This window comes from Ictalurus furcatus, chromosome 3 (genome assembly GCF_023375685.1).
Source record: "Ictalurus furcatus strain D&B chromosome 3, Billie_1.0, whole genome shotgun sequence".
Lineage (NCBI taxonomy): Eukaryota > Metazoa > Chordata > Actinopteri > Siluriformes > Ictaluridae > Ictalurus > Ictalurus furcatus.
Genome location: NC_071257.1, coordinates 21,953,796 through 21,978,680, shown reverse-complemented (window position 1 = coordinate 21,978,680; position 24,885 = coordinate 21,953,796). Strand labels below are relative to the sequence as shown.

Here is a 24,885-nt window from a genome sequence, read left to right as displayed (position 1 = left end):
AGATAGAGTGAGGAGCTTAAGATGCTAATGCTAATATTGTACTGGGCAGTAGGTTTGGTGTCCACACTTCACAGCGTAAAAGAAGAATGAGAGCAGAACAAAGCCCACTCATTCTTTTTGTTATGATAATGTCGCTAGTGCACCTAGTATGCACTTGGGAGAGTAGAGAGCTGCGAGAGGATGTTTAGCATGCTGAGGTGTGTGACACACATGCACACACTTCTGGTGCAGTGCTCCCTAACACTCGCATCTGCCTTTCTGTTTCTACGATGACATACTGTACGGCAGCTATACAGCAACAAAGCTCAACTAGTTACAATCATAGCAAAACAATCATATGATGCAGCTATACAAACGCTATCATTCCTCAAGCAATATTATCCACCATTTCCTCAGAAATTGCAAATACAAGCATTGTGAGGATTACTATTTATTATGAGATAATAATAAGGATTATTGCCTTTGTATATTGATCTGTACAAACACTATAATTCAGGCAGTATGGCACAGACAGATGCAGCCAATAGCCTCCATTTGGTTTACTGCTCCTCTTCGCAACATCAATGCTGCAATATTGGAGGACTTTGCGTAAAAAAGATGGTTGCTGTTAACCTGTTAAGTAGTTCCAGATTTACTGAGTCTATTTCTACATTTTCCTTTTCCGAATCAATAGGTGAGCAGGGCTTCTTCCACTGCAAAAAAATCTGTTCATTTTCCACACATACACATCAATACCACAACCCCATAGTTCATTCCTTTTCATCCTCATGCTCAGTTTTAGGCGATTTTTAATAGGACTAGTCTTCGGTTCAGAGACATTTCCCACAAGGCACATACGCTTTAAAGTTATTTTAGGCTGTGGGCTTAGACTATTGAGGTGTGATTTGTGGGAAGAACTGACCCATAGACTAAAGCGCTGCCTGATCCGGGTAACCCACACACCCCACGGGTCACGTCATGCCCGTTACACAGGCACAAATCTTGGCATCACATCTCCATGTGTGATCCAAGGTGCACGCAGGAAAACTTGCCTGGGGAAGCAGGGTACTTTTTTGGATGTACGTGAAAACCAAGCACTATTGTTTTGTCCGTTATGTTTATACCGAACGACAAGAAAGTATTTTCTCGTTGGCGTGCACTTATGAGGATGCATGGTGGTCGAGAATGCGTTTGTGGATGGGCAATAAAGCAGCTCTCAGGCTGAGCCCATTATTATTCCGCTAATGAAGTTGAGATAGTCGTTTAATTTGCTGTGTGTCGGTGTCTGAGCGGAGCCTGCTGTGTTGTGGTTCAGCACGGTGCAGAGAGGAAATCCGCTCTCATGCTGCCTCCAGTCTCAGCCCAGAGTCTCAGCGTCTGACCCTAAGGCTCCGAGGCAAACAGATGTCCCCTCAGGCCCCCATAAGGCCTCTTTAATTATCCCTCTCTCGCCTCCCTAATAAAACATTAAGCCTACTAATCGAATCGGATGCAGATGACCTGTACTTCCAGTGCAGTCCTTTCTCCACATGAAGACATATTGAAGCTCGACAACATGCACACACAACTTGCACATTGTCCAAACAGCCATACCCCATCAGCCATCAGATGAATTAGAAGCAAGAATCAACAAACAGCTCGTTTTCAGACATGAGCAGAAACTAGATTAAAACCATCAGTCATTTTAAATATAAACCATCTGGCTCTGCTTGATAGACATTTCATACTTTTTATGGCTTCTGCCTCGATGAGTCATTATATAAATTCAGGTTTATTCACAGTTCTCACATTAAAATTCTCTTACAAGCAGCTCTACTTTTTTTTGTTCTTCTTTTTTTCCAAATGAGTTTCGGATTCTTAGATATTCCACATGCATTCGCAATACCGTGACCACGAGTGGCAGTGTGACAGGTGCGTTTTTTTGTTCGGTGCTGTTGTGCCACAGTAGTTGTGTGAGTAAAGCAAGCACAGTAGAACCTGCTAGACTGACCTGCTAAATGTATTCTGCTCTCAATAACCGGTCCGAGTTGAAATTCATGTAAAATGCCTGCAACTCCCGACGCTTTTAAAAGCCACATCTGATAGTAGATAATGACAGAGATTTCAGAGCCATTATAGAAGGCTATCAAATATTCCATTCTTTTTTTTTTTCCACATTCAGATTTGTAAAACATCCACAGAGAGGCTGCCACTGCTCAGTATCTACACAACACAGAGAAAGATAAGACCTGCCTGGTACCAACTGAGGCTGTGACAAAGAAATAAGAAAGTGCTTATCAAAATGAAATACACAAAATGTAAGACTTACCATGACTGAGATGTTTGAGTTTGCACCAGGCTAAAGGTCAGCATATTAAATAAACAAATGCAAAACAATGTGAGGTTTCCAGCATGTGGAATCAAGACCAGATGGAGAAAAAAGTATGACAAACTGAAAATTGGTAGTTTTATTAGTTATGTGTACCATATAAGTAATGTAAGAGACCACCATAACTCTACTGCTGACCAGATCTATGGCAGCACAGCAACGGTACTGACACAACACTGGCACAGATGCATCCGGACTATGGTGTACCTTTGTTGTTTTCTGGGTTAAATATAATTCGATCATCAAAAATGTCTTCTAACAGCAGTCATGTAAAAAAAAAATGTATTAAAAAAATGTTGAAAAATGTGATAAACAGAAATACTTGGGTCAGAGATACATTAAAATAATTATTTTTATCAATTCAAATGTAATAAATAAATTAAAATTTCTAAATGAAATCTAAAAAGTCTTCTAGGCTGAAAATAATGAGCTATGAAAATAATGAAAAACATCCAGCTAACATCAGTCCTGTGGTCAGAAAATGAATAAATAGTTTTGTTTTTTTTTTTAAATAAAAAAAATCCAAATGTAGATGTGAAAAAAAATCGTTCTGACCAATGAACAACACAGAGAAAAAGAGAAGAAGAAAATGAGCGGTTCAGCAGACACACATCAAAAACTTGTCCGTAATGTGCAGGCATTCACCCATTTGACCAACAGCTTTCAATTTATTAGCATGACAAAAGACACAATCATTTTGGATATGCCTGAATGCTATTTTCATTAACTTTGCAATGATTTATTAACAAAAGTGTCAAGAATGTAATAAAAGCAGCAGGACTTGGCAAAAAACTAAAACAGGAAAATAGAAAGAATTAAACAATATAAAACCAAAAAAAAAAAAAGAATGCGATCAAAATCAAGAGAAAGGAAGGAAATAAGAAATAAGAAAAAAATGAGAGAAGGGATGCAGGGTTTATCTTGCATCATCAGGTGAACAAGATTTCCCAACTCCATCTCTGACATCGTAGTAACTAAACTGTGCAATTAACACAGAAACATCTCATTTCAGTGTAATTACCCGGCAGTGAAAGTGAGACAGAGGAGGCAATACCATCATCAGCCAGGCCTGTATTAGCCATGACATACATGCACATACCCTGACATGTACACACACACACACACACACACACACACACACACACAAAACAGTGTATTGCATGGTATAAACTCATGCCTTGAGTGAGGAAACAGGAGCCCGTACTGGCCTTGTTGACAGTTACTTCCACTTATCATGTGGCTTGTCTGCTGTTTCCGTTGGTGGGGCAGATTTTTTTTTTTTTTTTCTGCGCACAGTTCACATTTTTCTTTCTCAAAGTTGCAAAAGCACAATAGCATCATTCTTCAAGACGATGGCAAGACTGAACACACTGAAAATCATCAACTGTGCATTATTCTCCTCTTCAGTCCTGGAGATTGCCTGTGCTCATAGAGATTTTCATCATTTAGTTCAACTCCAACTTCTTGACTAAATCTTTCTCCGGTTTCATTCTCCCCCTCACAAAAGCATGAATTACGGAGAAAACTCTATGCAAAGACTGTATTTTGGTGAGGCAAAAAAAAAAAAAAACACAGGAAAAGATAACAATACAGTAGGAAAGAAAACATGAGCCTAGTCCAGAGTTGCGTAAGAATAGCTGAAATCACTAAGTGAAAGAGCCTCTACAGATCCTCCACTTCACTGAGATTTGATCAATTAATATCTCTTGCTGACATAATAAATCGCAGACAGCAGAGAAAGTAAATGTTCAAAACACAGCACCTGTTGTGTCAGCAGGCTGCTTTAGCAAATTATCAAAGCTACTTGATGACTGACTGTGGAGATTTAGGTAATAATAATGGAGGACCTGGCAACCACATACAACCCCCTGCAATTCTTTACAACAGTTGGTACTGCACAGACACTGGCATGATGGAGCGCATCATACTGTGTGTACAGTAACATTCTGTTGTGTTTTTGGACAGTGTCCACCTTCAGGGCTCACGTTTAAATAAAATAAATAAATAACCAACCCCCCCCAGCCCCCCCGTTTCAGATTGTTAACAGAACACTTAGTATTTCTCAGCATAATCTCTATGTGGTGCATCTGTAGTGTAATTATCATTAACATGGTCAAGAAAATCAACATGTTTTCCTGAACTGAGAACAAAACAGCAAATTCACTTATAATGGAAGTCTATAAACACTTCAACAAACATAAGGCAGACATGAGAGAATGTCTGATCAAAACAGGGCAAACTCTGGAGCAATAAAATCCATTTATGTACGTTTTTCATAAGATTATGTGCTTAGCATGCATGATCAGGCACAAACCTGCACAATTTTCTGTATACTAAACAGTATGTCTTTATACTGGTTAACACATAGGCACAAATTCTTCCTTCTGAAAAAGTTAAAGGACAAATAATACAGATGTAAAGCTTGATTTGCAAACACCTTTGAAACCATTCTGCAAAAGTCAAGTCAAGTGGGTTTTTGTCAATTCTTCTATATAGCTTGTATACATTGGAACGAAATGTCGTTTCTCCAGGACCATGGTGCACAAGACTACGTGTGGGGGGAAACAAGTCGGATGTCACTGTGGCTGAATTCCGCAAAAATACATAAATAAATAAATAAATAAATAAATAAATAAATAGTTTAGCCAGTTAGGTCTATAATTAAGCAATATAACATGAACAAGAGTGCTGTTGTAGTAAATATTAGCACAGCTGTTATTTGGCCATAGGCATGAGGCTTCAGGTAATCACAGCTGTGCTGATATTTACTAGAACATTATAACTGCGAGTGTGATCTTGCTTTAATACAACAGATCTACAAACAATAAATTCTTATCCAGTAACTGACATTTCAGGCACAATGTGGCCAAATATTTTGTATATTTTTCTCAGTCAACGAAAAATAGTTCCTAAAGAAGCCACAGCTGGATAGAGCATTGTGTGACTGACAGCCCGTAGTAAATGTAATAACCATTTCAAAAGATTTGAACTATTACTTGAACTGGAAGTTTTATGTAGTGAACACAGATAAGTGGAGTGATATAAACCAGTACCAGTTCTATTATACTAAATATCAGCACTCTTAGAACACCACTTGTCCAATCAAATTTGTGGACCAGAACTAACTGTTGCAAAATATATTTTTACACCTCAACCATAAATATATTTCACCAGGACAGCATGGAAATGTTGTTGTTTTTACTTTTTAATCTTGCCTAGCCTTTCTGCAAAGATCACATTGAGTAAATAAGTACACAAAGGCAGTTGTAAAAACAGTTAGACTGCAAAAATATGTCTAAAACCTCGACACCTGATTTAATCGTGCAATGAATGTCACACTTTCATTGTTGGATAGTTACTGTACCTGCCATATCAAAACGGACATAAGCCTAATCAATTCCATTTGTAATTGCGGTGTAAACATCACACTTCTACACAATACAATACGATTTTGGTTCATAGAGCAATGATTTGATACTGTATTTGATGAGAAAACTGAATCTGCTACAATACAATACAATGTGATTCAATTTAGAAGATCTATATGAGACCAATTTTTTTTTCTAAATCAAGAGAAGGCCTATCGTTTATTTCCAATTGATGACGATGTAGAGAAAACTAGTTTAAACGCATCAGAGTTACAAGCAAATCATTTTGCTAGACTATTAAATCATTTACACATCAATTTAAAAACCATGAATGATTTTTTTACATACAGTTGCCTGTCTTTTTAATAATAATCGATTTACAATAATTCATAATCAGTTCGAATTGATCTCTAATCAATTTATGATCGTTACATCTCAATCAGTCCAAATCATCCAAACATTACACATCAGATACCAGCTGCAAAAATGTCCCACATGCTCCTGTGCTGCAGTCAGAATGGAATCTTTAAACGCAATTTTCTCCCATTTCACTTTTGGGTAGAATGTGTTAACTTTACTTGTGGTTGAGATTAGAGGTTGACCGATATATCACTAAGGCATCGCCACCGATAAATCTTCCCATTCGGCTGAAAAGTGACAAGCCAAACTTTTGACACCATTACAGCGCATTCTTCATAATTCTGGCAAAAAAAAGCCCACTCAGACATGACGAGAGCATCTAACAGTAAAATGACCAGTCTTCATTTGCTTTTTAATGTGCCGTTATGTAATGTTACTCACAACAACGCTATGGCATGCAACAAAGTCTTATTCAAACAGTACCGTGAGAAGTCAGATCCGCAGCTCAGCGGTAGCGAACAAGCTCATGGTGAGCTCCGGCAGAGACAGAGACGTGCAATAAACAAATTCAAACATATCTGAAAACATTTTACCTCACAAACAATCACAAATCCTGTGACTGGTTCTTCCTCAGAGACGCATGTTGTCTTCTGTAACTTTTAAACACTGTTTTACTGGGACTCAAAAGCCTGTGTATCCCGAATGAAAGCTTGGTCAGGTGAGCTGGATGAACCCTGAACATTGTATGGTTTAGTGTTATATTAATCCACGATTAATTCAATATCATGTGTAGTGCACATTTTCATGTGTTCCAGTCTTTTTTGATGCTAAGCTACATGCTACTAACTAATCATGTAATGGTAAGAAACATAAACCTTTTGTCATGCGGGCTTGTATTATTTTTACAAGGAGGCAGATAATCAAAACACAACAGACATAAATATGTATTATTCAAATAACGTCCTATACTTTGACTTAAGAAAGTAAAACAACCTGTTACTGCATAAAGTAACTATATGAGATGTATGAATAGCTATATATTGTAGATAAAATTAATTTTTATGTATTACACTTACTATTTTTGTGTTTCATTAATGACTATTGGTTAGATTTGTTTATTAAGTTAATTTTAAATGTTATCTATAACCTGCTACTGGATTAAAGCAGCACTAATTACTTATGTGACGGGAAAATCAAATTATACATACGTTTTTTAACTAAAATGTTTTCTGTATTCTGCTAGATGACTGGCACAGACAGCAAGACACAAGAAGAAGCTGCAATAAAACTTATTTATTTTGACATGTTCAAAGCTTGCTGAACTAAAACATGTTTCTCTTTTGCATGTATCTCAACTAGCAGTCCACCGATATGGGGTTTTTAATGAACAACGTACAAATGTACATGTACAAATTTCTTAAATGGATATTTTTTAAAGTTCTTCAGAGAATATTACATAAATATTATGCGCAATAAATGCTCATTCAGTTTCACCAATTTTCTGTACGTCTCATTTCCTGCAATTAAATTTATGCTATATCGGCCACAATGCTTTCTAGATATCAGCATGGGCCATTAAGAAACCCGTATAGGTCGACCACTAGTTGAGATACACATAAAAGAGAAACATGTTTTAGTTCAACAAGCCTTGAACATGTCAATTTCCAACATGTGAAGGGTTTTTCCAGGCCAACGCATCTTTTGCAGAAATCTTTATTGACTACCCAAGCAACTCCCGTTCATTACAAGTACGTCTTAATTAAACATGTTTTACTTATTTTTCTCAGTACAGCTAAATGTGTTGAAATTCTTGCCTGTTGCAATCACACAGAGATGTGATTCATCTGAAAAAAGGCTGGATTATTTCTTTAAGTAATATCAATCATGAATTCAATTATTTGAGACTCTACGATGCAAAATCCAAACATGTGTTCATTTATGAGGTCTGCATGTCAGAAATGACACTCATATATACTACACAGCCTTCAATTTTATGTAAAATAATCACTGAGAGAATGACAGAGGGACCAGTATGATTAGCTGAACATTAGTCTCATTTATATTTGAGAGATAAATATTCACCTGCCTTCCCTAAGGACGAATGTCAGGGTGGTTTAGCATGGCTTGGAAGAGAAAAAAAGGGGGGGGGGGGTTGCATGTACTATGTACTCCTTATATATAGTCAACTTCTAGAGAAGCTTATTCTGGCAAAGGTGCCTGATGAATGAGGTTCCTTTCTCCAGCTCTTTCAGGGAAAGAAAATAAGCTCAACATTGCAATTTAGCAAGCTGTATAAATCAGTTCGTGACCACAAATAATTCTGCAAGGAGAGAATTTATATGTTTAATTACAGCCTGCAGGTGCCAGGCTTGTCTTCCTCATTATTCTAAGATATATGAAACAGGCTTAATAACATGTACAACAGCAGGACAAAAGGAAGACAAAGCAATTAGCTGGGCATTATTTAATAAGCTACTTCTACGAGATGCTCCACTTTGGCCTGGTACTTCATAACCTACATCTCATTTCACAATGAGAGTGTTCCAGATTACCCTAGAATGGTTGGCTGTGTTAATTGGTATTTACATTTATCATTATAATAGTAATTACAAGAGGTAGATTTCTTTCCTTGTGCTAGTCTTCCTTGAGTATACTAGGCTACAGGAAGGAAGTGGATATTGTGGTCAAACAGTAGCAACCCTCACATAGGGGGTGAATTTTTACAGCCTTTGTGTTTGGAAAGGGACGACCATTCAGCTCACATCTCCGCACAGCATCAAACAAGCAATGTGAAAAAAAGAAAAAAAACTGAAGACACTGCCCTTCCATGCAGGAGCCTGGAAGCAAATCAACATGCCAATGCAGGTGGCAGGAGGTTCAAATACCAAGCAGATAATGGTCACGAGAGAGCGAGAGCAAGTTAAAGAGCAGTGATGTGAAAGCCACATGTGTGCTGGGCTTCTCTTTTTTTCACCACAGGCCATATGCCCTCACTGCACTCCTAGCCTGGAGATATTTAACCTGCCAGCACAACCAGGCCCAGATCCTCTGTGTTTTCTAACCCCCCTTTCGCTCTCTCTCCTGGAGTTGCTCAGTGATCCCTTCATATGAGGCAGGACCTCACCTCGCTGCCAGCTTCCCTACAGCTGCTTGTACTTATACACATTCTGTATTAAGCTTGGCCTGTGCTGGTTTGGCACTGTTTGGTAAGCGGGCACTAGTGAACCATGGGAATATCTTGGCTAGGCTGACCACATGGCCATGCCCAGAATGACATGGGCTGCCTGGCCTGAGTCAGTCTCACCGGACCCATCTGGGCATCGCGCCGGACACAAGCCATTGACTAAAATACTATATTTCACTCCAATATTACCCAAGCAAGCACGTCTTTGCTATCCTGCTGGTGAAAACCAAAGGTCTATTCAGACAAAATACATACCAAAGTTGTGATATGGTGTCTATAGTTGTTTATACAGGTGCACCATTTCACTATAGCAGAAAGCTTAAAGGAAATGTCCACCCTAAACTACATTAAATATGTTTATATTAAAATATTTGTAATGTGCTTAGCGATTCTGATGATTTTTTTTTTGGTGGATGCTGTATTATTGTTGTTCTCATGAGCATGAAAGTTAGCGGTTGTGTGAAGTGCTGATGTCACAGAAAAAAATTCAGCAATCTCAAACATAAAGAAAAACGATCAAGTTTGAACCTAAAAACAAAAGAAAAAGATAAAAAAGTGGACTCAAAGTTCCAGAAGGCAATGCAGTTGTACGAAACAATTACGCTGAGTTATGTCAGAGATTCATTTTGGCTAGTTAGTGATCTATGAGATGACAAGCATGGCGGCATTGACAACGGTATTAGCATGAATATTTAAGCTTTGAAACTGGAGCTGTTTGAGCAGAGTGTACAAGGTGAGAAGGTGAGAGAGCTGAACAGACTAACAGACTGAAAGACTAAAGTGCTGCTGCATCAGTCCTCACATAGAGCTGAAGCAAGGCCTAAATCCTACTGCACCATTATCAGCAGGTACTGGAAATGAACAGCATTGTGGGAAGGAAACTGTTAACCAAAAGGAAACAGACCAACATGTTAATGAAGAACCAAAAAACAACTCAGAATTTCATTGCAAAATCAATCTTTGATGTCACTGAAGCTCACATGTTAATTATTAATAAGAGAAAAATGCAAATGTTCAAGGTTGATTTTACCTTTAAGGACTGTTTTAAGCACATATAAAGCTTAATAATAAATATAAAAATTCTGATGAGAGAATAAGAAGGCAGTGAGTGGACATAGCAGTAGAGTGGCAGTAGAGTGGACTCTAACTGAAAGTGAAGTGTCATGATGGCACCCAAAGGGCGTTGAACTACATTTCCCATCAGCACCGGCATGTCACACTCACACGTGTGTCTCATCTCAGCCTGATAACCGTTATATAAGTCATTCTCTGCATCCCAACTGGCATACTATCAGTACTAGCGTGTACAGAATTAGTGTGTCCCAAATGGTAGTATAGTGAAATTAGTACCTGGATGGTCTACAATTTATGGTAGATTTTTGAAGTGTGGATCCGTGGACATTTTTTCAGCTATTACCCACAATTCCTTGCATGAGGGAGGAAGAGTTTTGTGAAGCTTTGCTTCACCAAATTCAAGGATGCATTTAAAGGGGTGTGAATGAAATTTGGAAAATTTCTTAACAAATAGAGTACATACTTTTATGTATGCCAGTTGGGACACAGGGACTACGTTTCAGCATCTGGTTGTCAAGCTTTTGTGTGTTGGTGTGTTGCGGTGTGTACCTTAGTCTCTATCATAGTCTTTATGTTCCCTTTCAAAGGGAACTCAACGTTGCTTGAACTTCACGCTGTGGGAAGCATCCTGTTTATAACCCTGCGACGTCGGATTATTCGGCCATCATGGGTGATAAACATTAAGGCTATTTTGCTATGCCGAAGGTGAAGGAGGCACTTGTGAGCCACCTCTCTCCATCGATGCCAGCAAAATCAGGAGGCCAGCTTTGCCACCCAAGCCGTGTAAGACCACCTCTTCGTTGGTTGGCGAAGCCTACATGGCAACAGGACTTGCTTGTGGGTACAGTGAGGGAAAGAAGTATTTGATCCCCTGCTGATTTTGTACGTTTGCCCACTGACAAAGAAATGATCAGTCTATAATTTTAATGGTAGATTTATTTGAACAGTGAGAGACAGAATAACAACAAGAAAATCCAGAAAAACGCATGTCAAAAATGCTATAAATTGATTTGCATTTTAATGAGGGAAATAAGTATTTGACCCCCTCTCAATCACAAAGATTTCTGGCTCCCAGGTGTCTTTTATACAGGTAACGAGCTGAGATTAGGAGCACACTCTTAAAGGGAGTGCTCCTAATCTCAGCTTGTTACCAGTATAAAAGACACCTGTCCACAGAAGCAATCAATCAATCAGATTCCAAACTCTCCACCATGGCCAAGACCAAAGAGCTCTCCAAGGATGTCAGGGACAAGATTGTAGACCTACACAAGTCTGGAATGGGCTACAAGACCATTGCCAAGCAGCTTGGTGAGAAGGTGACAACAGTTGGTGCGATTATTCGCAAATGGAAGAAACACAAAAGAACTGTCAATCTACCTCGGCCTGGGGCTCCATGCAAGATCTCACCTCGTGGAGTTGCAATGATCATGAGAACAGTAAGGAATCATCCCAGAACTACACAGGAGGATCTTGTCAATGATCTCAAGGCAGCTGGGACCATAGTCACCAAGAAAACAATTGGTAACACACTACGCCGTGAAGGACTGAAATCCTGCAGCGCCCGTAAGGTCCCCCTGCTCAAGAAAGCACATATACATGCCCGTCTGAAGTTTGCCAATGAACATCTGAATGATTCAGAGGACAACTGGGTGAAAGTGTTGTGGTCAGATGAGACCAAAATGGAGCTCTTTGGCATCAACTCAACTCGCCGTGTTTGGAGGAGGAGGAATGCTGCCTATGACCCCAAGAACACCATCCCCACCGTCAAAAATGGAGGTGGAAACATTATGCTTTGGGGGTGTTTTTCTGCTAAGGGGACAGGACAAGTTCACCGCATCAAAGGGACGATGGACGGGGCCATTTACCGTCAAATCTTGGGTGAGAACCTCCTTCCCTCAGCCAGGGCATTGAAAATGGGTATTCCAGCATGACAATGACCCAAAACACACGGCCAAGGCAACAAAGGAGTGGCTCAAGAAGAAGCACATTAAGGACCTGGAGTGGCCTAGCCAGTCTCCAGACCTTAATCCCATAGAAAATCTGTGGAGGGAGCTGAAGGTTCGAGTTGCCAAATGTCAGCCTCGAAACCTTAATGACTTGGAGAAGATCTGCAAAGAGGAGTGGGACAAAATCCCTCCTGAGATGTGTGCAAACCTGGTGGCCAACTACAAGAAATGTCTGACCTCTGTGATTGCCAACAAGGGTTTTGCCACCAAGTACTAAGTCATGTTTTGCAGAGGGGTCAAATACATATTTCCCTCATTAAAATGCAAATCAATTTATAACATTTTTGACATGCGTTTTTCTGGATTTTTTTTGTTGTTATTCTGTCTCTCACTATTCAAATAAACCTACCATTAAAATTATAGACTGATCATTTCTTTGTCAGTGGGCAAACATACAAAATCAGCAGGGGATCAAATACTTTTTTCCCTCACTGTATCAGCATAAATGGCAGTGTTGCAGGCCTACCAGGCAGAACTGCTGAATTGCTAGGGGGCACAGAAGGTGAGTGTGGCAGCCTGCCTCCACCTGCAGAAAGCCAGGGGGACCGGGCGGCCACAGTTGCAGCCTGCTAGTAGGCCTGATTTTAAATGATAATCAGTGCCAAAAAGACAAAAAAGAAGCAGTCCTGAGGGGCTGCGGAGGGAGGTATCAGGGGACAAGAGGTTGTTAGGACAGTTAGCCCCCAGTATTACTGTAGGGCTCCCCTAGTCAATGTCGTCCCAAGTTTTCAGTTTTCTCTGGCCAGCAAGCTGTCACAGGGCAAGGAAAATCTGAGGCTTTCCCTCCAACAAAATGTGGAAAGTTAACGTCACTAGAGACCATCTGGCAGCATGGAAACTACAGCCAAATGTGTCTCCATGGGTTCTGTCTTCCATAGAAAAGGGTTCTGGGCCCAGTTCATAGCTCGACACCACCCACAATAGACAGCACAATGCAGAGCCCGATGTTAGCCCAAGAAGCAGATCTCTCTTGGACAAAGGTGCCTTATAACATGTACCTCTTTCTCTGAGGCAGGGAGGTTTTAAAGCCGTTATTTCCTGGTCCACAGAAAAGACGGGATATATGGATATAGAATTTTAGATCTGTGCCATCTGATCCATAATCTTTGGACATACAGGTCCAGGATGTTGACGCTCAACCTTATCGTTCCACAGACTCAGTTTGAGGATTGGTTTGTGAGGATAGATCTAAAAAAAAGGTGCATATTCCATTGCCCAGTCACAGGAAATTCCTGAGGTTCGCGTTTGGAGGCAACGCATATCAATATTGGTTCTTCCATTTGCTAGCTTTATCCCCTCGCACCTTCAGGAAATGTATGGATTTTGCGCTGGTTCCTTTGCGACTCCAGGTTATCTGTGTGCTAAACTACCTGGACGACTGGTTAATTCTAGTGCGGTCCAGGAAGTTCAACATCAAGATGTTGTTCTCATCCACATGAGGAGCTTGGGGCTCAGGTTGAACCTCAGGAAAAGTTGGTTCTCCAGACAAGAGCTGGGGTTATAAGGGATTCGAATACAATGAGGGCGTGTCTATCCCCAACACACGTAGGGCATGTGTTAGACAATACAGCGGTGGTCTCATATATCAACCACCAGGGAGGATTACGTTCGCACCCCCTTTTCAGGCAGGCTCAACTAATTCTTCTCTGGTAGAGGGGAAGTTTGGTCAGTGAGTGCAATGTATATTCCGGGCAACTGGAATGTGGGGACAGACATCCTGTTGATGCAGAGGCTGAGGCCTGGGGACTGGAGGCTCCATCCACAAGTGGGTGAGTCCATATGGCGGAGGTGCGGCCGAGCGGAAGAGGACGTGTTCACTTCTGAGGAGACAACACGCTGCCCGCTGTGGTTCGCCCTCACTCCTCCTGCACCAAAAAATAAATAAATAAAAAAGGACAGGGCTGGACACCATGGAACACATGTGGCTGAGGTCACATCTGTACACCTTTCCCCCAATAACTCTGCTTCCACAGGCTCTAGTGAGAGTTCGCCAAGACCGTGCTATGTCTGCTGCTGATAGCACTGGATTGGCTAGCTCAAATTTGGTTCTTGGAGATAATATCTCTGCTGGACAGCCCTCTCTAGGAGTTTCCAGTTCACCGTGACAGCCATACCCTCAGTATGAAAGGGAATGTCTGGGTTACAACCCTGTTCCCTGAGAAGGGAATGAGCCATTGCATAGCTTTTTCATACTGGGGCATGCTTGTGAATCGCGTCTTTGCTTCAGATAATAGAGGCTGATGACGTGGTTCACAGGCACCATTTTATAGTTATGCGATGCATGAAATGCCACGTCACCTAACCACGGCAGGCCTATAAATAGGCGTGATTTTATACAGACTTCAGATACCGGTCATGCGTGAGGGCGCTTCCCACAGCATGAAGCTCATGCAATGTCTCGTTCCCATCTCAGAGAACAGGGTTGCATGCGTAACCCAGACGTTTTGCCTCGTAACTCTAGTTTTTGGTTCTTGTTTTCAGTTTTTTATTGTTTGTTTGCACCGTTCACTAATAAATCTGCACTTGCATCGACCGCTGCCGACTCCCAGTTCCTGACTGTACTGGACATGGAGAAATATATTAAAGAAATACTGTAGGGTTTTTAATGATAATCTCTGCATAGTAGATGTGATAACTATGCAAAAATAATTTCAAGCCAGCTCCCTGTACTGAGAACAGAACTAAGAGGCATCTGACGTACTTCTCACCGAAAAATAAAATCTCTGAAATGCTTAATTATACACATATGGAGCTGAATTTATGAATAGCTTTGACCGATGAATTCATGAAAGTGCTTCACATAAAGGGTTATTCACTACCAGAACAACTGCCCTTAGACTTCCATTATAAGTGAGTTTCAGGTAAACAGGTTTTCTTTTCTTCGTCAGTACAGAGAAATATGTTGAAATTTGTATTAATCCATATAATTTGAGTTGAATACACATGCAGTGAATAGAGACATTTTTTTTTTGTTACATTTATATAGTGCTCTTCTAGACTCTCAAAGTGCTTTACACAGGATGGGGGGGGGAGGGGGGCTGGGGGGTGTCTCCTCAACCACCACTAGCGTGTAGCATCAACCTGGATGGTGTGACGGCAGCCACACACCAGCTATTTAAGTTGAAAATACTGAAGTGTTCCTTTAAGTCCTTAATAGTGTACAAGAGCAGTACAAGAACCTGTTATTGCACTATAAATCTGTAAATGGCTAGGCACAAGTTCATGGACAAGAAGAGAAAAACAGAATACACTCATACTAACTGAACAAGTGTGAGCCCTGTGTTTTCACCATGTTCACGTTGTCCTCGCTTCACCCAACCAGCTTTACCTTGAATGCCACTTTTCCATCACAGTAATGAGCTTTTATTTGGTGAAAAGTGCTTTTGCAGAGGCCAAATCAAATTTGCTCTATTCAGGAGAGGAAGAGAAGGAGCCATAATAGAAGCTAGCAGGCGCTGGTGTGTCATCCTGGAGGATGGATGGTCGAGGAACAGCCTTGGCGTAGCTCCTACCTGTCTGAGCCCTGCTGGCACCCCTCCAACTGCTTAACCGTCCATCAGCCTGTGGTTCCAGTGACTGGCTGGCCTTAGCTGTCGCTCCTGGGGACATACACACAGACACACATATAGATGAAAATTAGAAAGAGAAAACACATGAGCTGAGTAAGTACAGCTACTGAACTCCTAGCGCATCAAGAGCCACTCTGTCTGGCAAGAGATGCAAAGCTTGAAGGGCATGCAAACCACACATCCACACCAGTAATTCCAGCCTGAGAGAACACAGCTCAGTAAGCGGGAGCAAATTATACTTTTAAGCAACTTTCTTTGTTCCTTGTTTTGTCACATCCTGGAAGGAACTTGATTCGTCTCCTCCACAACATGGCAGGAGAGGTTGCTGTCGCACCTGTTTTCTGGCAGCGAGAAGGCTTGGGCTTAGGGTTATTTTATAATGAGTAGAGGCAACGCTCACAGGGACTGTCAGATGTACTGCAGCCCACCAGCGAGATCAGCCGGGAAGAGATAGAGAGAGAGAGAGTGAGAGAGAAAGAGAGAGAGAGGAAAGCAGGTAGGAGAGTGATAAGAGACAGAGAGGAAGAGAGGAAAGCAGCAGATGAGGAGAGACAGGAGGGAGGATGACAGTGCCAGGAGCCAGCTGCTATATGATCTGTACTCTTTTACAGCATTGCATGATGGGAGATGAGCTGACATGGGCTATGAGGTCACTCTGAGATGGCTGGATTAGATTGATTTAATAGTAGTGTCTCTCCAATACCTTGCTGCATACCAAAAAAGCAGGCATAACAACCTGAGTGGGTTGTTATATATTTGCACAATGCTAAATACAGACGCATTAAAAAAAAAAAAAAAAAAAAGAGATAAACAAAGTAGCACCATTTGGATGGTGGGCTGTGCAATCACCTTGTAAAATGTATTTTATGGCCCATTGTTTATGGGCAATTATGAAGGCAGGTGTAGGAATGAGACGCACACACACTTGGTTTGAAGTAAGCGGTGGTTTGGGGTGTTCAGAACAAAGACGCTTAATATCCATCTGCGTGTATTAATAAGTATGTAAAGAGATAGTGTCCCACATTCTGTATCCTACGCCCGTGCCTCATCATCCTGCAGTCGTCTTCATCTTCCTCATGCCTAATGTACAAGCCCTGATGCACTCCTGACCAACATCTGGGTCATCTCTCATGTATTTCACACACATACACACCTCATATATATTCTCACCATAAATAGCTTCTCATATCTTATAGTAAGAGGTACAGTAGGCTGCATGCAAGCACTTTTTATAACCTGAACATTTTCTTTGCACTTTCCTTTTTTTTCAAAGTGCCTCTGGGCTCCATTTGCCCAAGAGGACTTTAAATGCGATCAAAGGAGAGATTAGAAGAGCACCACAGAAGGTATTTAAAAACAAAGGCCGTTATTGTTGCGCCGTGGTGTCCTAGCGTGAGAGTCCGTGCTGTTAGAGTGCTTGAATTCAGCTCAGCCCTTAAACAAACTCAGAGACTTACCAGGGCACGGGGGAAATGATTAAAAACCTTCAGCATTTTCAGCCGCTTCCAAAAATAAGTTAGCTTTGATGTGTGTTTGTGTTGAAGACAAGACCAGCGTTGTATTTTTTTCCTGCCCCAAGTGGTACAAGAGAACACAGGTAAATGACACAGTTGTCCTATGCTCTTTTGCCCAGGGCCTTGTATATTCTTTCTCTTTTTTTTTCTGGAAAAAAATGACCCTTTACAAAGGAAGAAATACAGAAAGAGAGGAAAAATGAGAGAGAGAAAGTGAGTAGGAGACTAAAGCAGGGAAGGAGAGACTGAGAATGTGTGGGTATGTGTGTAGCCCAGTTAGAGCCCATTTCTGTGAGGGCCCCTGGCTAGAGTGTTCAAACAGCCATGATATTAAAATAAAAAGTGTGCAGGAGCGGTGGGGTTTGGAGCAATCCATAGTGAGGTATTGATCAAGGTTAGGACTCATCCTGATCGTGCCGCTGGCTGGAGGGCTTCTCACTCTCACTCACACACACACACACACAAACGCACACTCTTACAAATAGGTGTGTACTCTAAAAACGGGATTCCACATCTGAGCTAACAAGGAAATCTCGGGGGCTCTGTGAAGCTCAGGAGAGCAAAAAAAAAAAAACATTTCTAGCATTTTTTTTTTAAACTTCTCTCAAGATAGCAACACTGATCAGCTCAGCATGTGCTCAAAACATACCTGAACCAGCAATCTCATCCAAAACACTTCAGGCCTATAGGAGAACTTTTATATTTTGTGCTCAATTTGCTTGTTTATGCTGGTGAACAGACATGCTGACTGTGACAGACAGAAATCTCCACCTCATACTACAGGAAGCTCAGGTGTGAGAAGTGAAATCTTAAAAAGGAAACATGGAGGATTTATAAGTTCTTTCACAGACAATATGGGACTACTCGAGTTTTCATGTGCCACATTTTAAAACATGTCTGCAGGTTTACTCAGTGTGGGCTAAAGCAGGACTGAACACATGCTGATGTATAAGGAAACCATCACTGTACCTCCAGCAAGTGCTCCCCAATGAAAGGAAGGAGAGAAGTACTATTTTTGGTTGCTTACTTGGTTGTTTTTTTATTATTATTATTATTATTATTATTATTATTATTATTATTTTTAAGCCAACCTGAAAAAATGGCTATGAAAATGATTCATCTTTCAGTGTTCTTTCTAAATAAGTGTATATGCATATTCACTGATCAGCCATAACATTAAAACCGCTTGCCTAGTATTGTGTAGGTCCAACTTTTGCCATCAAAACAGCTCTGACTCAAGACATGGACTCAACAAGACCTTTGAAGGTTTGCTGTTGTATGTGGCACCAAGACTTTAGCAGCAAATCCTTTAAGTCCTGTAAGTTGTGAGGTGGAACCTCCATGGATCAGACTTGTTTGACCAGCATATCTCACACATGCTCGATTTGATTGAGATCTGGGGAATTTGGAGGCCAAGCCACCTTCTTCCATTGCTGCATGGTCCAGTTCTGATGCTCACATGCCCATTGTAGATACTTTTGGTGGTGGACAGGGGTCAGCATGGGCACACTGACTGGTCCGCAGCTACGCAGACCCATACATGCTGCGGTGCACCGTGTGTTCTGACATCTTTCAGAATTAACGTTTTCATCAATTTGTGATACAGAAGCACTTCTGTGGGATCAGACTAGATGGGCTGGCATTCTCTCCCCACATGCATCACTAAGCCTTGGGCGCCCATGACCCTATCGGCGATTCACCGGTTGTCCTTCCTTGGAGCACTTTTTGTAGGTACTAACCACTGCATAAAGGGCACACCCCACAAGACCTGCTGATTTGGAGATGCGCTGACCCAGATGTATAGCCATCACAATTTAGCCTTTGTCAAAGTTGCTCAGATCCTTACGTGTGCCCATTTTTCCTGCTTCCAACACATCAACTTCGAGAACTGACTGTTCACTTGCTGTTAAATATATCCCACCCCTTGGCAGGTGCCATTGTAAGGAGATAATCAATGTTATTTACGTCACCTGTTAGTGGTTTTAATGTAATGGCTAATTGGTGCATACAGCATATGCACCTCCCTGAAACTGTTGATGGAGTAAAGGAAAACCTCATGTATGTTTATAAATGATAGTTGCTAGCTTTCTCCGCTTTTCACCAAGCACTTTGCCACACACTAAAAAGGGGGAAAAAACAGGCTGAATTATATTTATGTGTATTTATACCTAGACTAACTCTCGCTGTGTAATAAAGTATTAGTGAAATGATATTCATGAGCTCTTGCCTATTTGTGTGAGGATGTTTTTTTCCATGGAGACCACAGAGCAACTGTGGAAATGTGTCCTTATTGTTAATCAAATTACCCTTATGTCTGGCTAGGTTTAGACTAGAAGTACTGTAACATCAGAGACTGCATTGTACGTCTGTGTGTGTGTGTGGGAGAGAGAGTTTATTCTGCATTCAGAATCACTTATTTTTGTCCTGTAAATATATATCTTATATTGGTATTGAGTAATTCTGTATGCCACTGTCGTTGCTTTGTAGTAAAATGTTATTGCAAGAAAATGTTCATTTATTTTATCACATTTTATTCTATGCTTTTAATGACATCTTATTATATCCTACTCCATTCTATTCTATACATTTCTATTCTATTCTGTGATATTATATCCCACTTTATCATATTGTTCCCCAGCCTCTTCTATTATATAATATATATACTTTCTATTCTATTTTGTTTTATTCTATTCTATTCTATTCTATTCTACTCTATTCTAGTGTGTAATGCTATGTCCCATTTTGCCCTGTTTTATCCTGATTTTCCAGATTCTATTCTATTTGTTTCTATTCTAATCTGGATATAATACCCCATTTTTATCATATTGTTTACCAGTCTGTTCTATTATATACATGTTATTAAATCATATTCAATTCTATTCTGTTCTATTCAATTCTATTCTGTAATGTTATGCCACATTTTGTCCTGTTTGATCCTGATTTTCTATTATTAAATCATTTATTAAATCATATTTTATTATTTCTTATTCTATTCTATTTTTCCATTCTATTCTATTCTAGTCAATCATATTATATAACAATCTATCCTATTTTTTTTTCTATTCTATTCTATTCAATTTTATTGCTGCAAACAAAAAGCATGCCCACCATAAACAACACATAAGCAAATACCCAGTGGCAGCACTAGCACTGGACAGCACCAGCTTTAGAGAATGATCAAATGTGGCAAAAGCCATCTGAAGCTTGTCCCCTCTATTCAGAACCTCAGCCACAGTGCAACGTTCAGCACTGGCAAATGTCAACGGCAAGGAGAAGTGATTCTATATTGTTTCTCTCTCTTCAGCTTCTCATCAGCTTGTCAGGGAGCAGTCTGGTCACTCTAAATGGAGAAATTCCCTGCTTACTCATGCATACCACTGGCAAATTGTCCCTCTCAGATCCTGGCCTTGGCGTGTGATTTGCGTTAGACAGCGTGACACAGAGAGTCTCTGCCTCATTGGAAAAGGCCAGTGCAGAAATAGACAAACTAGTTCAAGAGGTGCAGTTGAAGAAAATTGTATCTTTCAGAGCTAGGCAGCACGCCGGAACAGGGAGGAAGACAGCGGGAGAGGAGTGAGACGCCTTTTAGTACTGACCTTGGCAAGGGAGTGGGTGGCCAGCAGCATTTGGAAAGGTCTCACTGAGGCTGCCGTGCATGTTATTGTCATCATACTATGAATTAGGAGGTGAGAAAGACAGAAAAAAAGACAGAACCGGGGAGAAAAAGACCGAGCAAAATATCAAACAACCTTCACGGGGGTGGCAAGTAAGTGCTACCTGATGAGATGCTTCATGAAACTCCAGATATGTGTGCCATCCTGGACCTCACAAAACTGGACACCATATTCAAATAAAGTGGAACTGAATGGATACTAAGTAAAAAGAACGAATCACGTATATAATATCAGTCCATGTGGAATGTGTGGAGGAGAAACTGCATGATAAAGCAGTAATGGGACACCCACTAACAGCCTCTCATTTACATTAGGTGAACGACTGTGTGCAGAACAATCATCTTTAATATTAATAATGGCTTCATGCGCCCCCTATGGACCGTGTGATTTCCGTCCCTGCGTGTCCAGCCATGCTGCGCCGCTGCACAACAGGCACGGATTATTAATGCTTTTTACCAACTTTGCCTTCAAGATCATATGTAATAACAGAGAACATCCGTTAGCGGAGAAGTAGATCAATTAGACAGCACTTTTAAAAGAGGTTATGGAGCAATTCATAAATGGAGCTATGAGCTATGAGGGAAGGGCAGATGAGCAAAAAAAAGAAAAAAAAAATGCTCAGCCATGTTATAGTCCATGAATAACAATGAGAAGGTATCAGCCGGTATAACAGCATGGGATCACGTAGAGACCTGTTGAGAGCTTCAGCTACAATAGTGCGAAGATAAACTTCTGGCTTGTTACTGATTAGAGGAATGCAAAATGCAATAGCAAAAGGACCCACAGGTACATACAACGGTGTGTCTACACAAACACACACACACACACACACACACACACACACACACAAACACACACACACAGCAACAAAAAAACAAACATTTTAGCTTTCTTCTCTTCTCTCCTTCATGGTCCTTTTGTCTGAAAACAGCCTTCACAAGCTATTCTTCCAAGGAAAGTGACTTAAACAATGAAAGCATGGTATTACACTAATTCAAAACAATTTATCGTGTACCACATAGGAAAACCTCATCTCTTCTTTTCAAAGTGCACAGCATTCTAGCCATAAATACAAAACAGGGAGATCTACTAAATCACAAACCACATTAAACATGTTTACTTTGAGATGAACTCTGGCCTACACTGTCCAAATTTTTATTTCTTCTCTGATCCTTAATCTCTCAGCCAGCGTCTGGTATACAAATTATCAGCTACTGACAACTCTACTACATTTTAGATCACTGCTAAAGCTTTTTTTAAATCATATTTTATTAACAGATGCTGTGAAAAGCTTCTTCTTGGCCTGGTGACCACACCAAAGAGACCAACTGAAAATGTTCCTCTCCATTAGTGCAGAAACACTACAATATTATTACTAAAGACTTAACTAACAGCCACTGAAACTTTCCAGGACTTTTTTATAGCCATCTCCTGAATAAAATCCAGTAAGAAGAACTTTACTCTTTGTGATCAGTGTACCAAAACAGTGTCTTTTAATATAGACTCTCGGAAAAAAGAGTACTACTGTAAACTGTACCTTTGCTCGTCTCTAGGGTGTTGCTTTATTCAAGGAAATTAATTATGGTCCATTTATGCATCTTAAATAATTTTTAAATGTACACTATAAGCATGATACAAGGGAAAGATACAAATTAAAGGTACATAAGATGTACGTTTGAGGCTACCACCCCAGCAAGAAGGAAAGTACGGTTTTGTTCTGAAAGTATATGATTTGTATAAGCATATACATCTTAACAATGAATTCTGATTATCACTTAAGCCAATACATTACAGATTTGGTCTGCACAGCATACTGATTGTTAATCATATACATAAACGCAATATTGTGGCTTTTGCAATACTGTCTGTCTCAAAAGGCTGAAATATGCAAATGACCACAACAACCACATGTTTTTTTGGGGGTACTGTAGGCATTCTGACCATTTTATAACTTCTAGATATGCTCTCTGTGAATGATTTGAATAATGCTAGCATTGACATAATCAAAAAAGTTTCTTTTTAGGGTAATGTTTAGTGTTCACTGCATTTTTTTTATTATATAATCTGTATTTAATGTATGTACTGACTTTGTGCTGTTGTCACTGTATTTACTTCTCCACTTTTCTGTTGCTATTTCATCAAGTGCAAGACTGTGATTCTGAGGGAACCATATTTCATTTCTAACATTACATAACAGAAATGACAAAAGCATTATTTTAAAGTGGGATAGATTGTAGCTGTGACTCATCACACGCTCATGGGTATGCTTTAATATATTGCAAAGGATATCAGCAAGCATCTACAGAATATAACTGCAACCTGCTTTTTCTGTCCAAACTCCCAACCCTACAACAGACAGTCCCTCCATGATTTCGCAATTTCATGATCGCAGAAATGAATGCAAATTCAAGAGAACTCCACAATATTTGGAGGAGCTAGTAATTTCTTAAAATTACCACAGATGTTCTGCAGATTTGGGACAAGACGTGTCATGTGACGTCATCACAACGCGCATTCAGCCAAAGCCCTCTTTGATTCACGTGCGTCAAACATGAGTACAGATAAAAGGTCTCATTTACCAACAAACATCACTGCAAAAGACCGTGCGAAACAATTTCATGCAATTGTATTATCACCAATTTAAGTAGATTTCCACAAAAAAAGCACAAAAAACTCTGCAAGTTGTATTGTCGCAGCAAAATCAAGCATTTTTGGCCACAACTATTGCAAAAAAAGCTCAGCAAAATTCTGTATGGTATGAATAGACTCTAATAAGACTTATTATATACGCTGTTTTCTATTTAGCTCGTTAAATATGAATGAATCAATGAATGTCCCATTGACACATCTCTGTTGGTTTTATAGCAAACAATCAGGACAATTTTTTCTGAAATTTATTAGCATTTATTAGCAAATATTTGCGCTTATTTGACAAATTAAGCCTTACACAGTGTCTTTTAGTATCTTTGTACTGTTATATATATAAAAGTTTAAATACTTCATTTTACAATGAATCTTACAATCCATGTGTCCACTCACTTGAGTATCATGACTGGTGTATTATGTCTGAGGACAAGGCAAAATACAGATGAACAGTAAGCATGATGCCTCTGCCACTGTGCTGCCTGCTTAGTCCACTTAACACACACTGCAGGCTGACTAATTACCATGGGGCTCTGTGTACCCCCACCCCTCCCGCCACCCACCACCCCAACACCCCAACACACAACACCTAACCCTCTCCGCCTGAGCTCGGCACACCCCCACATCCCCCGCGGCCATGGGACACGCTGACAGTAATCTCACAGTGACAGCGTGTGGACGTGCCGTCATTAAGCCGCCCGTGTTATTGAGATGATAGCCCCGAGAACACGGCCACCGTGCCAAAGACACTGAAGCTTCGAGCTCTTCCTCTCACAAAGACAATGAGATAGAAGGAGAAAAGGAGAAGAAGACAGAACGCACCCCTTCCTGTGAGCCACACCGTCCACACACAGCTGACTCTGTGCCTTGAAATGCATCGTTGCCAAGGGATATTCTACCGTCTGCACGTTGAATTTAATTAAATATAAAACCGAGTTAAATATATCTCTTACAGGATTTCTTTTCTTTTTTCTTCTTCTTCTTTTTTTTTTCTTTTTTTTTTTTTTGATCTGGCACCAAGACGTGGAATGAGCTTGGACGAGGCAGAACGATTTAAGCATGCGGGAAAGCTGTGCCCCCTCTACATAAATTTAAAAAAATCACATCCTCCCTGTGCAAAACAGAAAAAAATATGTATGATCAGAA

At 40.3% G+C, this 24,885-nt stretch overlaps 1 protein-coding gene across 8 annotated transcripts in view; it reads right to left on the bottom strand.

Moving 5' to 3' along the window:
• LOC128605714 (uncharacterized) overlaps nt 1–24,885 on the bottom strand; it is a 149,683-nt gene that overhangs the window by 107,288 nt on the left and 17,510 nt on the right. For 6 of the 8 annotated variants that reach the window (XM_053621427.1, XM_053621422.1, XM_053621426.1 and 3 more), the window contains one exon: nt 15,852–15,938. In XM_053621427.1, coding sequence (XP_053477402.1) covers nt 15,852–15,938 — 87 coding nt within the window. Of the gene's footprint in view, nt 1–13,251; nt 14,205–14,939; nt 15,939–24,885 lie in introns of those variants that run through there. The other 2 variants (XM_053621424.1, XR_008385593.1) reach the window with 2 other exon arrangements.